This window comes from Zychaea mexicana (genome assembly GCF_025766255.1).
Source record: "Zychaea mexicana strain RSA 1403 chromosome Unknown BDB00scaffold_124, whole genome shotgun sequence".
NCBI classification, from domain to species: Eukaryota; Fungi; Mucoromycota; class Mucoromycetes; order Mucorales; family Lichtheimiaceae; genus Zychaea; species Zychaea mexicana.
The window spans coordinates 92,087-107,719 of NW_026516787.1; the positions used below are offsets into that span (position 1 = coordinate 92,087).

Sequence of the window (15,633 nt, forward strand, 5' to 3'; positions counted from 1 at the left end):
TTGTCCATTTCGAACCAAGATCTGATGCATTTGGGAGAGCTACCGCAACTGTTGATATTAAGTTGTACTATGTATACATTGGCGTCAATATAACTGTACAAGAATGAATCAGTCGTAGAGAAACGCCTTCGAATCACTAACGAAATTCACTCGTTACAACTTGATGCTGTAAGTGGTATTACTGATGCTGTCGTTGTCGGCAGTGCATTCTGTAGTTATACCGAAACGGAAGTCGTCGTAAAAGATAGAGCTTACACTTCGTCACGGAGTCACTCTCCCGTACGCGTGTTGTGTTCCCGCTCTTATTGGTATTTGTAGTTGTTGTACTCAACTTCCCAACCATTTCTTATCTTACAAACAACGTTTAATAAAAGCTACATTATCATTACTGAGGCGTAGCATCTTGGTTTCACGTTGATTTTCATAACAATATGAAAGCTAGTTGTGTTTACCCTCTACACTTGATGATAATCCTTAGGAAATCGCCCAAACATGTATGATAAATTACGTTCATGTTCTTGATGCTACTAAGAAATAGTAGCATAATATATATTCGCTATTGTTTGTCATGTTATTTGAAGCAAGGGTCAAGTGCTTGGGCTCTATGCCATGGTAAACCGGTTTCGAGATGAAACACATATGATGCTTGTTACATTAGGCGCATGATAACGTTGGTGACCAATAGTGATACTTTTTCCAAATCTAAATCATATCATGAATATTAACCACGTAACTTATCGGGCTTATACTGTACACCAATATCAAAGGGACTGATGTTCTGTGGAGATGCCAGCGAACGTTCAGTGATACGCTCCAATTATTCACATGAGGTATCCATTGTAACGCATATGTACATACAAAAAAGTAGTTAATGTCCCGGTCACAGTATAATACAACAACTGACCTCGTGAGTTGCTGGTGTTCATGTTCTACTACCCTCTTTCCATCATATGTCAAATTTTTTGCCAGCACTGGTGCCTTAAACTTTGAATCGAACGTGAGTTTGGTAACATCAGTGCGGCATCAAACAATAAATTAGTTGCATACCAGAAAAAAGTGTTAGAACAGTAAGAAAATCTAGGTCTATCAGGTATGTGTAATGAAGCCATTTAAAAATATTAGAGTATAGAGATGTTCCCATATCGCTCTATTTAGGTAAGGAGAATTGTAAAAGCCTCAGTATTGACTTACATATGTTTATAGCATGGCAATCAACCAACGGAGCTCGGTGCCGGCTTAGTAATTACAAGATATTCTGTCGATATGAAAAGAAGGCCTGCCATTTTGCAACGTAAAACTTATTTAAGGTCCTTTTCTTGTTCTTGCGTTTGCGGGTTGTCCGACCTCTATCACTTACTCATTCTCACGCCCAATTCCTTCACCTTTTTTTATCTTTTCAACCGAATAAGCATGGAGAATAAAACCGACGAGCGCATTTTTGTAGTTGGCGGCACTGGCAACATTGGTGCAACTGTTCTTAATGATCTGGTCGAGAGTGGTGCGCAAGTCACTCTTTATACCCGATCTCCTCATAAAGTGGTACAAAAAGACAGCAGCAGCAGCAGCAACACGCCGACAATAGTCCAAGGAGATTATAGCGACCTTACACCACTGGAAAAGGCGATTGTAGGCCATACGCGTCTTTTCCTACTCGTTGGCGACGTCCCAGAACTAAAAAGTGTAAAAATCGCCATCAGCAAGAAAGCTTATGCAGCAGGAGTCAAACAAGTCGTCGAAATTTCAGCCAAAGCGTTGCCATGGCGCAAGTTTAGGATCATTGACGAACATCTGGAAGCCGAGCAGGTTATCTTCGCAATTCCGGACCGTGGCGCATATGTCTCCTTGCGTCCCACCAATTTCATGTCTAATGTTCTATTCCACTTGGATGCGCTCAAAGGCCAACCTCCTTTGTTAATCGATACTGCGGCCGCTGACGAACCACAAGAATGGATCTCTCCGTACGACGTTGCACAGGTGGCAGTCCGCATTCTGCAAGAGCCTATTGACAAGCATGGAGACGCCGCTTACGAGCTTGTGGGTGAAATTAGCACACCCTCGCAACGTGCAGCCATACTGTCCACTGGTTTGGGTCGTACTATTACTTTTAGGCAACTTCCGGTGCAGGAGCTGTACGACTCTTTGGTTAATGCAAATTTTCCACACGCAACTGCCTATTTTCTTGCATCCTACCAGGATGTTAGTCCCGTGACACGTGGTCTTCCTCTATTGTTGGGTAGGAAACCCGAAACATTTGAAACATGGGTAGCCAAGAACAAAGACAGGCTCCAGTAGTTGTAGTTTAGTCCTGCTTTTCTTGATTATTGAAAACTGACATATTTACTGCTTATAATAAAATTACACGGATGCTTTATTCCTTGGGCTAAATATGCCCGGTTTTATCAATGGGTAATTAGTACAGAGATCGTACGGTATCAAAGCATACCGCTGTAAATTATTACCGTGAGCCCCGGATTGTGGTTTATCACATCGATCCGTGGTTACTATGGCTCGAAAACGACATGGTTGCAGCTTGTCAGTTATACTGTGTAAACTTAGACAGCAGTTAGGACAAACAAATATTATGCACAGAACTTCTTTTTTTTTGACAAATATTTTGTTATTTAGATATCCAGCGGCACCACTAAATAGGTTAGAAAACGACGGCGCAACTACTATATTTAACGGTGACTGCAAACAACTTCTCCTTTGGTGTACAGTATCATCCGTCGACAATGACACACAGAACTTTAATTCAACAGATATCAGTGCGCTACAAGGTTTGAGAATTAAGCAAGCGATCAATCTCATCGTTAACATGCCTGATATGTTATAGCTTCTAGAAAGCTAAGGGGTATACTCACTTGAAGTGGGTATATTACACTGTTTTGTGTAATAAGTTTTGCTCTCTTGATTTTGCTGAATGGCGTGGCGTGCTGGTCTCAAAAAATATTGAAAAGATTAAACATATACAAAGTTCCGCTTCGTCTCAATGGAAAACGGATAGGGCAAACAAAGATAACCGACCGACCTTGTTTGTGATAATTGATGCTGATACACATAAACAAGATCCGTACAGCACAAATTTCCGATGGAAAGTAATTTTCTGAGCAACGTTTCGGTAGGTTGTATAATAGTAGGCGTTTGATCCACCTTTGCTCTCTCTACTTACGACGTAGTGATGGCATATACAATATTTATAGCTACTCTGATGTTGCTCCGGTTACGTGGACGTGATAAGCAGTAACCACATGTAGCATGATGAAATTATGCGAATAACATAATGGTAATATAACCAACAAGAACAAAAGGAAATGGACACACTAGTCACTTTTTAGTTTTCAGGTTAGCTATATCGAGCTTTCTTTATCCAATTGCTTGACATTCATGAGAGCTTATCCCTTTGGAATGCTTTTGCTTCCCAAGGTAGTGGTAGTGCCTTAACAACGCAGTCATTTGTTTGTGCTCATGTAATACTATTTACAGAACAGGATGAGGTTATCCGAGATCTGACTTTACTTAATATATAGGTGTAAATGTTACTGACCTCCCTCGGTCCAAGCTGCCTTTGTTTTGAGAAACAAATCAGCATAAGCATTCTCACGGGAGAGACAAATGGTCTGGAACGTGAAACGTCCTATCTACTAGTCTCCAAAGGGTTTGAAAGTCAATGTACATCGAGTAAAGTTCTGGTAGTTTCTTTACCCCTTCCGATCTTCCTATTCCTCGATAAACTTGCTGCCCCAATTCACCTAAATTGTATAATCGTTATACGCTTTTCTAAAAGTTTATTCGAAAATCATGAATAAAGAAGGAGTGTCAAAATAGTCAATCATATTACATTTGCTGGCAAACTTATCAATATACATGTCCGACCGGTGTTGTCACATAAAAAAGGGATCGAGGATCAGCGTGCGTCTTCATCATGTGATTAATAAAACCGCACACAGCGCCTCTCGTATTGTAGAAGCGCTGGATAACAACGGCACAGGATAATTTTCCGGATCCGTTCCTGTAATGGAAAGAATTCCATTATTCAACCCCAAACAAGCAACTGTGCAGAAGTAGAGATTTACTAAAAATGAATGACGTGACGCCCTTCAGCCCCTTTGCATCAATTTGTACTTTATACTTTGCGGTACATCTTCCACAGATCGGATCTATAACCTACATTTATCTAAGAGTCTATCTTGGCTTTTTTTAAAGGAAAGATAAAGCACATCTTCTTAACTGCCATCAGAAAATAAAAATTGGCGCCCAATCGATCTGTAAAAGCGACGCCGTCTCCCTTGTAAAAGAGAGCACCTCCATAATTGTGTACAAAGTACAGTACGAGATTATCAACCTTTTTTGGGAATATTTAAGAGACATTACTATATCCTTCTAAATTGAAACGCGCAGCTTGCTAACAACAGTAATTATTCATGATGACGACGATTATCATGTATAAACATATTTAAGTGAAAGTTATTGTTTTACGATGACTTTCGCCAACAGACCACTGTTACAGTATAGTTGTTATCTTGTCATTTACGTACATAATGTGCTATCAAATTATCAGACAGAGATCTAACCAGAATGAATACATTACAGAAGTGCTGCAGCAGCAGCAATGATAATATCGCATGTTGCCACAAGAGCCTCGTGCCAAAACGTTTTTACTACTAGACCATGCGCCTGAAGCAAAAAAGAAGTCATGATAGAAACAACGTATGTATCTCTTCTTTTCTTTGAGATGCTCAAAACTGATCATACAAGCAATAACAACGAAAACAAAGTATCGAGCAAGCGCCGTGAAAGGTTCGATGACGCTATTATTGGTAGATTCCGCGTGGCCGCGCCGCCCAAAAATAGGATAAAACAGGTCTGCAGGTCGCAATTGGTGGCGCAAAAGGTATACTGTAAACATGATGCATATGTTGCCTAATGGCGCCGCTGTATGCGTAACATTAAACCTAAACTGTCTAGGCATCATCGGGCTTAGCTTTACTAAAAAGGCTTTTGGTCCAGTATAGTTATATAAGACAAGGTCCCTACCACAGAAAGCGAGTTAAACATCCATGACTCTCCGTCTCTACAAAATATACCCTTGCTTAAACAAACAAGACACGAAAGAAGAATACTCAGACTATATGACAAACCTGTCATCCCAACATAATTACCCATTGGATTCTACCGTCATGGAGTCTTACCCAACATCCAAAACCTACTCCTCAATGGATTCCTGCCGTATTACCGTTACAGCACCTGCAACAACGATGGCATCGACAACTATGCCGACGGCAGCTACTTTTAGCAGTGTTGTTGATGGTAATGCTGGAAAGGAAAGAGGGAAAAAGGAGCTTCATGTGATAAAAGATCCCACGACAACAACAATGAAGTTCAAGCCAGCAGAAATACTGCCGAAACAGCCAAGTGCGGAGGATAAAAAAATGCGCTTAGACAGCCACTATTATAATCCAATGAACGAACCACGACCGACGTCAAGTTTCCCAATGCTTCCCCCTCCTATCCCTTCTTCTCCTGAATCAGAATCATCCTTGTACTCCTCTTCAACATCATCGTCTTCAACATCATCACCTTCAACATCATCAGTATCATCATCTTCATCGATCTTGGAAAAGAAACAATGGCCAGAATACCAAACCGACAAGTTTTCCAGGCAGCACAATCAACGGTTTAACGTACTGCGACGTATCAGGACGACCCCTGTTTCAGCGCTAGCATCATCACCAGTCGCCAGTCAGTGCACAAAATGCGACCAGTACTTTACACGGCACCGGGATATGCAACGGCATATCAAATCTGTGCATCAGGAGAAGCAGTACCAGTGTTCCTGTGATTGTAAATTCACTCGCCTCGACTCGCTTAAACGACACCAAAGAAAAAAGGCTTGCAACAATCTCCGTTTATTATCATTATCATCATCATCGTCGTCGCCATTAAAGTCTAGTAGTACTCATATCGTGAATATGCCACGGACACCTTGAAACGCGTGAAGTTGCTTGCATTTCTTTAAATGGATGCATGATCTTTTCTAATCGCGTCTGCTACATTGTCGGTAGCATTATGCTATGAATTTACTATATGATGTCAGTGTATATCTAACTCGCCTATCCATCCATCCCTTCCCCAAAACAATTAAATGTACATACAATCATGTAATATGATGGACTACAGTAAAAGAATCAGAGCCTGCTCTGTTTGAATCGCCATACGGAAAATTCCAAATTCAATAGTAGGCGGAGAGCCCTCTTTCCGACTCTTATTACTTATTGCTAACACGTAACTTATATATACACACACACACACACCATGTTGCCAGCTCTGCCTCAGCTATTCGCTGGCATTCTTGGCATAGCCTTAAACTATGTAGCCACATTTTACATGCCATCAACGCGATTATTACGAGATCCATTAGAAACTTTAACAACAGCAATACCTCTAGTACTAGCAGGTCATATAATCATCTTGACCTTCATGCTGTCAGTTGTAAAACGATGCAGCTTTAAAACCACAGTGGTACGCAGAACAATTCTTGAACGAATATAGTATATTTATATATAATAGAGATTCGGATAACATGAAAGTTTGCTTTGTTTTATAGATCTCAATCGGTAATGCGTTACTCGTGACAGCAGTGGGCACAGTTGTTCTTCACGGGTTTATTGTATTATTTGGTGCTTCGCTCGTCGAGTAAGTTAAGACAGCATTAAAAACACACGTATATACGTGCAAAATAAAGTGCTTGTTTCAATATAAAAAAAACAGAGATCGTGGATGCTGATACCTTATTTCTCAATATCATATAGAAAATTCAATCATACACTTGCATTTGCCGCCTATTTAGCTGTCCTGGCACTAATTCCTAGTTTTACTGCACTCTCACCGGCTGGTACGAGTGTTTGGACGAAGTGCTATTTGCAACACAGGTACAACAGTACATCAAAACCATGCCAAGAAAAACAAAGCCGCTTTTGCTGATAAACGCTTATCTAAAAATGTACATATTCAAAAGCCCCACTACAGGATCCGAGATCTATGCTTATTCTCAAACGATTTGCGCCCTGTCTGGTGCATGGATTGGGGCAATCGTGCTTCCGTTGGATTGGGAAAGAGATTGGCAGGTAAATGAAAAGAAAAACTCGTGATTACTCGAGATGATGAGTACTGCTGATTCTTACTAATTTGGTTTCTGTTTTGCAGGCATGGCCTATTTCATGCGTGATTTCAACCTATTTGGGTCATGCAGTGGGTGTTGCCACTGCATTTGGTTGGTCTTCTTTCAAGCACATACTTAACAAGAGGAAAAGTGAATAAAAAATAAGGATTTATAAAGCCCTGGGTTCATTTTTTTGTGGTAAGGAAGGAATCCACTCAGTAGTACACGTCTAGCCTGAGGCTTTGGCATGAATGTTTTGCCCATTTGTAGTTAGGAGTTATGATGTGTACCGAATAATGATGTATTCATTTACTATTTAGGTTATCCATATTAATAGAAGATACGGGAGTTCTACGTGTATCTTGATGGAACTTGGAGTTACCAATGGTGGGATAGGAGATGGAAATAGTGGTAAAGATATGATGAGGGAGATGAATGTGCGATTATCGAGATGGCTTGCATGATGTCCGTATATCGTTTTTGTCGACAACATGCTAAAGCATGCGGATAATTTATTGCCGCACGCTCGACATCCCTCTATTTCGCTGTTGCAGACCAAGCAGCCATTACTGTTCTTGGTATGCCCTCTTTAATCAAAAATTAAGCATGAATACGTTACGAAGGAAGTCGAAAAGCTAACCCACTTGATGCTGCTCTTTCCAGTATGGCGTACGCTATCGGAGAATCGGTAGCATTGAGTTCTGTTGTGCTATGGAGTGTCCCTAAATTTTCTTTCTCGCCTCAAGCACCCTATTCACCCAGCTTGCTCTTCCGCCCACGCTTGCTAACGGAATGTTTACTCCCAATGATAAGGAGAAAAAGGCATTCATCGAGCGCACCAAAGCCGAACGGCAACGACGAGAAACAGAAAGACTAAAGAAAGAACGCTTGCACAAACAAGAAAATGCTGCTCGTATAATACAATGCTGGTGGCAGAGGCAGCTGCGATTAAAGCATGCAACACACGACTGCTGGAATGCCTGGGACGAGATGCTCGACAATCATGCACAAACACTTGACGATTGTTTCCGCATTGCCGGTATATACTGTTTGCTCAGTCGACACCACCAGTCAGGAAGCAGAAGACGGCTTGGTGATATGTGTAAATGTTTGAGCAAAAAATTCCAGCACAATAATAGTGCTATCACCTATTATGCACTCCTCGTCGATTCAAGATACCATACTCAATCTTTAAAATATTTGTGTACCATCATCAAGCAGTGCCTTGCTGCAGCATGCGAGTCTTCTGTCGATATTCACAACCAGCAACACCTGTACCTTACAGGTACTGAACTTAGCACCTTACTTCAGTTCATGAATCCGAAAACATATCAGCAAACTACTCGATTCTTGGACGACACTCAGTATCGAATGCCAGAACATGCCAATATTTTGACGAGTGCAGCGCATACAGTACTCGATCAATGCCTATTGAAATTCAATATACGCGACCCTGCGATCGTTCGCATACAGCGCATCGTAAAACTGGAACACAAGAGTGCCAAGCATTCAGCCGGAGTGCTATCACCTGACGATGGGAAAATGGTGCGTGCAATCCAGCTTTGGTTGACGACGATGACTCGACTATGCCTGTTCCCAATAGAATTCGCAACCGATGAGAACCGACGAAAACAAGCGATACAGTTCAACTGCACTAATATACTCGCCGTTCCTCTCTTGCCAACCATGATCAATTCAATGATGGCTAACCATCTCATGAAACTGGTGGGTATTGCCGATGTGTTCGCAGATATAGCTACAAACAACAACAATCACAGCAAAAAAAACGCGCACGCGACGATGATTGAATTACTTGGTGGCAACGGTTGCCTTTTTCTCCTTGGTAATCTAATGCATATTGCCCAGCAATTGCAGCAACAAGACGTGTCGACTGTGGTTGCCATGGCAAATGTATTGATCGAAGCCGCACAAATGTATTTTTCGGATCGACAAACTGGGGCCTACACGCATTATCATCCGCTATTTAAATGGTCGTCGTCCACTTGGGGCGATTCGATTGATGCTGTCGTGTTTGAACGGGTTCAATTGCAAATTGAGTACCTGTGGTCGCGTACCTTTATGGTTCAACTTTTCGCAGACGTGCTGGCATTTGACAACGGCGGTAACCGAGCTACTACAGCAAAGACCGCTAGCGCAACAGCCCATTCTACAAAAACTGATATTGGCATTAAATCGCGATTGTTGTTCAAAAAGAAAAATCAGCGCGACGATGTTTCTATCATTGACAGCAAACAGTACTCCCAATTGGCCGAGTTTTCGATGGATATTGAAGCTATATTTTCCATGTACATGACACTCTCGTCCTTATTGGCAACTCAGCGCAAGGAGATATTAAATCGAATTGCGTTTACACCGCGACTCATGCCACAGCTTTGGCGGTTGATGAACACGTTCGGACCACGAGGTCAAATGGCCATCTATCTCGACGCTGCACGACGACAAAATGAAGATATCGAAAAGGAGCCACTTATTAAGATACTTAAAGTGTTCTGCGAAGCGTGCTCGCTTGTATTTCTGTAATTATCCTCATCCGGAAAAACTCAGTTATGTAGAGAAATGTGCTGTGCATATAATCGTTTACTAACCATATACTTTGTCTCTGGGAACTCGCCCTCTTAGGACGCTAGATGACACAGACATTTTCGAGGATGAACAACCTTTTTCAGTTCAAGACCTGATCAAACTCGGTAGTTTCTTGAACACGTTTTACTTTGCGCTTCTTCAACAACACCAATCCTCTAAGGATACGCCATCATCGCCCTCTTCTTCTGTTACGACAACGTCTGCCCCGCCTTTACCGTCCTCTGTTCGGTCATTTCGAGCAGCCCATCGATTGTTACTCCAAATCTATGATCTTGATGTGCGCCATCCTTTTTGTCCTACCGACCATTGGCTGCTTGTATCCGATCCAAGTATGGCAAAATCTTCGTTGCTTGCCCTTTTTAATCCATCCAGAACCACCACCGCTCAGCCGTTCCTGGATCGATTAAGGCAAGGTGATCCAGTGCCCTTGCGGATATTGCAACTGATGCCTCATGCTGTACCTTTCAAGACACGACTCACAGTGTTCCGCGACTGGGCCGCTCTGGATCGTGCAAATCTCATGGCAACAAGCTCACGTGCAATAAGAGTTCGGCGTCAAAACGTGCTTGAGGACGGTTACCGTGGATTAGGCGGCTTACCGCCAAGCGCTTGGAAAGGAAACATCCGTGTCAAATTTGTAAACGAGCTTGGTAAAAAAAATTACTCCAACTCTTTTCTTTAAAAATTTGATAACGATAATGAATAGCTAACATGATATGTCTATGCATATATTTAAAGGCATGGAAGAGGCTGGTATCGATCAGGGAGGTCCATTCAAAGGTGGGTTATTTTTAGTATAAGTTTTAACGTTACACAACCACTATGTATCATCGTTGTTGCTTTTATCTGACGCTTGTTATTACTAGACTTTGTCTCCTTGCTGGTAGCCGACGTATTCAAACCATCCGTTGGTCTATTTTCTGCGACTTTGACAAATAGTATGTGCTATCCAGCGTCAACGTCATATATCCAAGGACCGCGCCATATTGAATTGTTCGAGTTTATTGGAAAGGTGAGTTAATATATGAATGTATAGTCGGGTGATAAGCATAATTAAACGATCATGGAGGGGAAAGCTAATAGTATATTCTATACTTCAACAACAACTCTTGCTATTAATAATAACAAAGGTCATTGGTAAAGCCGTATATGAAGGTATTTTACTAGACGTCCAGTTTGCCAGTTTTTTCCTTGCCAAATTACTTGGTCGAAACGTTTTTCTGGAAGAATTGCGCGAACTGGATGAGGATGTATGGCGAAACTTGATATTTTTGAAACGCTACGATGGTGAGTATTATAATAAATTATAAAAAGCTATATTCAGCTTCGATCTCTATTGATAACCTTCTTTTGTAGGTTGTGTCGAGGATTTGGGTCTATGTTTTGCTACAGATGAAGAAGCATTTGGTACTGTCACAACACATGAACTTAAATACGTAAGTTTAAAATGAAGAGCGACCCTTCGAATATACTGGGCAAAGAATAGTTCTCGTTCTTTGTTCTATTTACTAACAAGATAAACCTTTAGCGAGGCAGAAATATTAATGTCACGAGTGAAAACAAGGTTGAGTATATATACCGTATGGCCGATTACAAGTTGAACCAGCAGACACGGGAGCAGACGCGAGCGTTCATTCAAGGTTTCCGCACTGTTATATCGGAAAACTGGGTCAGGGTCTTTTCGCCACCTGAACTGCAAAGGCAAGTTGTCTTTTTTTTCTCAAAGTGCTTCGTTTTTTTGGAAAAACTACTGATAGTTCATGTACGCATTTTTATATAGAGTTATTTCAGGAGAAGATACAGACTTTGGTGAGATTATAAGCAGCATCGGAACGAGGTCCCAAACCTATATATTATTTTTTAAAACTGACCATCTGGCTTTGTTGTTTTTCTATAGATATTGCGGATCTGCGTCAACATGCAGTTTATCAAAACGGATATTTCGATCACCACCCCATTATCCGTACACTTTGGCAAATAGTAGAAGAGTTCTCTTCCGAAGAGAAACGGGCTTTTCTCAAGTTTGTGACTAGCTGTCCAAAGGTAAGAGGATGGGATAATCAAAGTATAAAAGATTTCACATATTGAATCATAAACTTGTTGTAGCCTCCTTTGGGTGGATTTGATTATCTTCAGCCACCATTTACGATACGTATGGTCACTGTAGATTCAGATCCCAGCCAAGGGACTGTGGATGGGTTAGGACTTGTCAAAACTTTGTTTAAAGTCGGTAATGCTGGAGGTGCTGCGAAGGCTGGTCGACTACCATCCAGTTCCACATGGTAAGATATGCATGGCTTTGTTTTGTGTCCTCCAACAACCTTTCTCCCAGTTTTTTATTAACCATATCATGATGCTCATTTAGCTTCAATCTTTTAAAACTGCCAGGTAAGTCAAAATTTGTTTCCATATTTGAACTATGCACCAAGCTAAAGATAGTGAGTTTCAATCGTAAATGAAGAAAACTCTTATTTAAAATGAAATGGATGTCTTTTTTCTCTCCTACTAGCCTACACCAAGAAGTCACTGTTAAGAGAAAAATTGAGATATGGTAAGAAAACTATTTTCGTCACCATCTCTAAAAGGAAGAGTCTAGAACGACCCAGCATAATATGCTTATTATATCTATTGTTTACGTTCATTAAATTTATAGCCATCCATTCAAATACTGGCTTTGAATTAAGCTAAATTTCGTGTTGCATATCAAATGCTGAAAACTATGTATAAAGTAGATGTATGCTTGAATAAAACACTGGTAAAAAATTGACAATAAGAAAAGAACATTACAGCTTTGAAGAGGGAAAATGGAGAGAGGGAAACGGATGAATTACAGATTGACTTAGTGGGATAAAAAAAAAGGAGAGAAAAGGGAGTTGTTGAAGAAAGACGAAGATAGGGAAAGTATGCCATGATGCCATGTTGTTTAACGCAGGATCGTGCTTGCATTCGGTCTCTTTTCCGGATGTCGTTTGTATTGTTACTCGCTTCTCCATGCCGGCATGGGACGAGGATGTGGGTGAATGAATGGGCTTGCAGCAGGTTCGACGTCAAATAAGATTACGGGAAACGCTTTAGTTGTAATAATAGCGAGACAACAGAATGATAGTAGCGATAACGCTTTCATGGCTATATTGTCTTTGTTATTGAATTTAAAGAAAAAAGAAGATACGTGTAGTATACTGTGTAGACAAGAAAAAGGCGAATCAGTTGAAATGGAGGGAAAAGAGCTAGGTTTAATAAGAAGAAGCTCTCTCTTTATATACCAAAACTCTCTTCCGCTGTTGAGGATGAGAATGTTATCATAAAAGAAAAAGCCTGTATGACATTCGAAAAAATGCCGAGGGTCTCCCTCTCATTGTTCTTTACATGCGTCATTGTTCTGGCTCCGTCATCCTCCGTGTCGTTACAATATAATAGAATGATAGTAGCGCCAAGGTTGTTGCTTTTCGACTAATTCGATTTGTTCTCAAAGGTATTTTCTCTATTCGTATTCATGCGTAAAAAGAGTCACTAGCATATAAACTTCCATTTTACTTGTACTGTATATACTGTATAGCGTATAGTGTATAGATAGTGCTGTACACTAACTGATGTGAGAGTGTATGAATGATGCCAGTGGCATTTTGAATTAGCTGACTCTCTTCTTTATGCAAGACGCAAAGAAGGATGATCCGCAGCAAGTAATCTGCATACCAATCAACTTAAAATATGTGACAACATCGATGATGGTTACGTCTACATATGACTTAAGAAGGATGCAAAGGCTTATTAGTAATAGTAGTATGCGTAGCATAGTTCTGCTTCCGTGTGCTGCTGTAACTATGTGGCACTTTATTTATTCTTTTTGTTTCCTTGACAATCTATGACCTTGGCTGTCCACTATGCGACCTTTGCTATACGAATACTGTATTCTCTATTACATGATAATATTCTCTTCCTGTCAGTATGTGTACAATAGCGACAATCAAGTGGGGAGGACCTGCATTGACTCGAGGAGACGTGTTATAATTGACCAAGCAACAAACGTGAGCAGCGGGACTTGCATGTCGCACAAACAAAAAAATATAAATCTTTAAAGCAACGCGAGAGTTCTTTCCTTGGTATTCCGCGACTTTCTTCTTCACCTTTACCCTTACTATTTTTACGCATACATTCTTTAAACAATTATGGAAAAATTACTCCAGTGGGCAGTCAACAACAGTGATCAAGAAGTCCTCAAGCAACAGGCTGAGGCTGTCCGTAAAGGTGAACTGAAACCTGATCCGTCCAAGTTTGATCCAGCTGTCATTGAAGCAATCCTCGGTAAAGACGATGCCACCCGCATGAAAGGTAAATGAATGAAACCGAACCAAGCCTTGACGTTGAAACTCTTTTAGCATTATACACACTGCTCACTCATTGTAACTGGTAAAACTCCACCCACATGGAATTCTTTTAGAGGCTGTTGATTGCATTATCGATCCAAAGGATACACTCGAGAACAAAGAGATCGCGCTGGATAACTTGGAAATGGTATGAATTGTATTGGCAGAAAAAGAGCAACTAAGGGATACAGGCAAAGCATACTCACGAAATACTAACTGCTTTGTTTGCGTATGGATTTTATGTACATATAGCTTATTGAGGGCATTGATAATGCAAACAGTAAGTTGTTGAATTTCGCTTTTTATTCGCTTACAAGTATCGAATGGTACTTATTGACTCTTGCATGCTTTTTTTCGGGTGTATAGATATCGAGAATATGAAATTATGGCCATCTATCTTATCCCAGTTGTCAGCTGAAGAATCTGCTATACGTAAAGGCATTGCATGGGTGTGTGGAACGGCATTGCAAAACAATCCCAAAGCACAAGAGGCAGTAAGTTGAAAGACGAAGAGAAGGAGGAAGAGGTGGATTTAAAAGGTGTTCAGTATATACTAAAGAGGCACTACTTGTTTTGTACGTAGTTCCTTTCGCATAATGGTTTGGAAAAGTTGGTCGAAGTACTAAAGAACGAGCAGAGCAAACAAGTCAAGGCCACTATTATTTATGCCGTGTCTGGTCTACTCAAGCACTCTGCTAAAGCGCAAGAAGCATTTGCAGAAAAGGGTGGATTTGAAGCCTTGTTCGATATTGTAAAGCGTGCTGATGGTAAGGCTTCACTTGTATTTTTGCTTCTTCACTCGTTATTCGCCTTATATGTGTAGACTAAAATATGGGTTTTTTCAATTTTGCTAGAACCTTCGACGCTGCGCAAGACCATTTTCCTCTTCAACAGCCTGCTGATCGAAAACAAGCAGTTTGCTACCAATTTATTAGAGCAAGGTGGATTGCACGACCTGGATGCAGTACTTGTCAAGTACACCGAGCAAGAAGAAGATGAGGACATGGTTGAAAAGGTAACCAGCTCGTTATAGTCATTTGTCTTTCGCTCAAGTGTATAATTATCGATGATGGTTATACTAACCGTTCGGATAACGTGCCATATTAGACCTTGAGAACCTGCCATACCCTGACCAGCGAAACCAAGACAACTGTGCCAGGCGATCTTAAACAGCATGCCCAAAAGGCTGCCGATAAGTTCGGTCAAGAGAATCTCGGTTTAGCCGAGAGTGAATGGAAGCAATTACTTGCATGAAGGAAATACTAGACGCATCAAACACGCATTTTTCATTTTCATTTTAGTTTTGTTGTATATACATTTTCTTATTACTGTTTCTTCACATACTTAAAATAACCTCCTTACAAATATCATATGAAAACGTCTCTTTTTTTTGCGTGATAGACACAATGCCACCGTGTTTCTTTTTATCGTTTTCTTTATTCTTAGTATATAAAATTATATAAATATTCATCCCTTCAATCCGGAGCGATCCAACAAATGCAAATC

At 40.7% G+C, this 15,633-nt stretch overlaps 8 protein-coding genes across 8 annotated transcripts; all 8 read left to right on the forward strand.

The window, feature by feature from the left end:
- Positions 1 to 919: 919 nt before the first annotated feature.
- On the forward strand, positions 920 to 2,415 carry BDB00DRAFT_89681 (uncharacterized protein). The gene is made up of 3 exons (XM_053128518.1): positions 920 to 1,090; positions 1,204 to 1,291; positions 1,410 to 2,415. The coding sequence occupies exon 3, from the start codon at positions 1,411 to 1,413 to the stop codon at positions 2,290 to 2,292; it is 882 nt and encodes a 293-aa protein (XP_052974121.1). The 5' UTR covers positions 920 to 1,090; positions 1,204 to 1,291; position 1,410; the 3' UTR covers positions 2,293 to 2,415.
- Positions 2,366 to 3,191, forward strand: BDB00DRAFT_851557 (uncharacterized protein). The gene is made up of 2 exons (XM_053125516.1): positions 2,366 to 2,770; positions 2,862 to 3,191. Exons 1-2 carry the CDS (start codon positions 2,504 to 2,506, stop codon positions 3,105 to 3,107), a joined length of 513 nt encoding a protein of 170 aa, XP_052974122.1. The 5' UTR covers positions 2,366 to 2,503; the 3' UTR covers positions 3,108 to 3,191.
- A 1,584-nt stretch (positions 3,192 to 4,775) lies between these two features.
- Positions 4,776 to 6,317, forward strand: BDB00DRAFT_851566 (uncharacterized protein). Its single transcript, XM_053125517.1, has 2 exons — positions 4,776 to 4,891; positions 5,008 to 6,317. Exon 2 carries the CDS (start codon positions 5,058 to 5,060, stop codon positions 5,985 to 5,987), a length of 930 nt encoding a protein of 309 aa, XP_052974123.1. The 5' UTR covers positions 4,776 to 4,891; positions 5,008 to 5,057; the 3' UTR covers positions 5,988 to 6,317.
- On the forward strand, positions 6,313 to 7,317 carry BDB00DRAFT_878061 (GPI biosynthesis protein Pig-F; the record flags this gene model as incomplete). The annotated part of the gene is made up of 5 exons (XM_053127690.1): positions 6,313 to 6,519; positions 6,605 to 6,693; positions 6,810 to 6,929; positions 7,016 to 7,124; positions 7,204 to 7,317. The coding sequence occupies 5 exons, from the start codon at positions 6,313 to 6,315 to the stop codon at positions 7,315 to 7,317; spliced, it is 639 nt and encodes a 212-aa protein (XP_052974124.1).
- Positions 7,318 to 7,704: 387 nt separating this feature from the next.
- BDB00DRAFT_89994 (uncharacterized protein) lies at positions 7,705 to 10,818 on the forward strand. Its single transcript, XM_053128545.1, has 4 exons — positions 7,705 to 9,696; positions 9,800 to 10,413; positions 10,502 to 10,543; positions 10,630 to 10,818. Exons 1-4 carry the CDS (start codon positions 7,952 to 7,954, stop codon positions 10,782 to 10,784), a joined length of 2,556 nt encoding a protein of 851 aa, XP_052974125.1. The 5' UTR covers positions 7,705 to 7,951; the 3' UTR covers positions 10,785 to 10,818.
- A 527-nt stretch (positions 10,819 to 11,345) lies between these two features.
- BDB00DRAFT_773664 (uncharacterized protein) lies at positions 11,346 to 12,451 on the forward strand (the record flags this gene model as incomplete). Its single annotated transcript, XM_053120109.1, has 6 exons — positions 11,346 to 11,488; positions 11,544 to 11,572; positions 11,661 to 11,806; positions 11,870 to 12,045; positions 12,129 to 12,151; positions 12,273 to 12,451. 6 exons carry the CDS (start codon positions 11,346 to 11,348, stop codon positions 12,449 to 12,451), a joined length of 696 nt encoding a protein of 231 aa, XP_052974126.1.
- Positions 12,452 to 13,876: 1,425 nt separating this feature from the next.
- On the forward strand, positions 13,877 to 14,384 carry BDB00DRAFT_90184 (uncharacterized protein). The gene is made up of 3 exons (XM_053128554.1): positions 13,877 to 13,963; positions 14,009 to 14,092; positions 14,202 to 14,384. The coding sequence occupies exons 1-3, from the start codon at positions 13,930 to 13,932 to the stop codon at positions 14,279 to 14,281; spliced, it is 198 nt and encodes a 65-aa protein (XP_052974127.1). The 5' UTR covers positions 13,877 to 13,929; the 3' UTR covers positions 14,282 to 14,384.
- A 120-nt stretch (positions 14,385 to 14,504) lies between these two features.
- On the forward strand, positions 14,505 to 15,381 carry BDB00DRAFT_773691 (armadillo-type protein; the record flags this gene model as incomplete). The annotated part of the gene is made up of 4 exons (XM_053120111.1): positions 14,505 to 14,621; positions 14,711 to 14,894; positions 14,982 to 15,142; positions 15,235 to 15,381. 4 exons carry the CDS (start codon positions 14,505 to 14,507, stop codon positions 15,379 to 15,381), a joined length of 609 nt encoding a protein of 202 aa, XP_052974128.1.
- Positions 15,382 to 15,633: the final 252 nt, after the last annotated feature.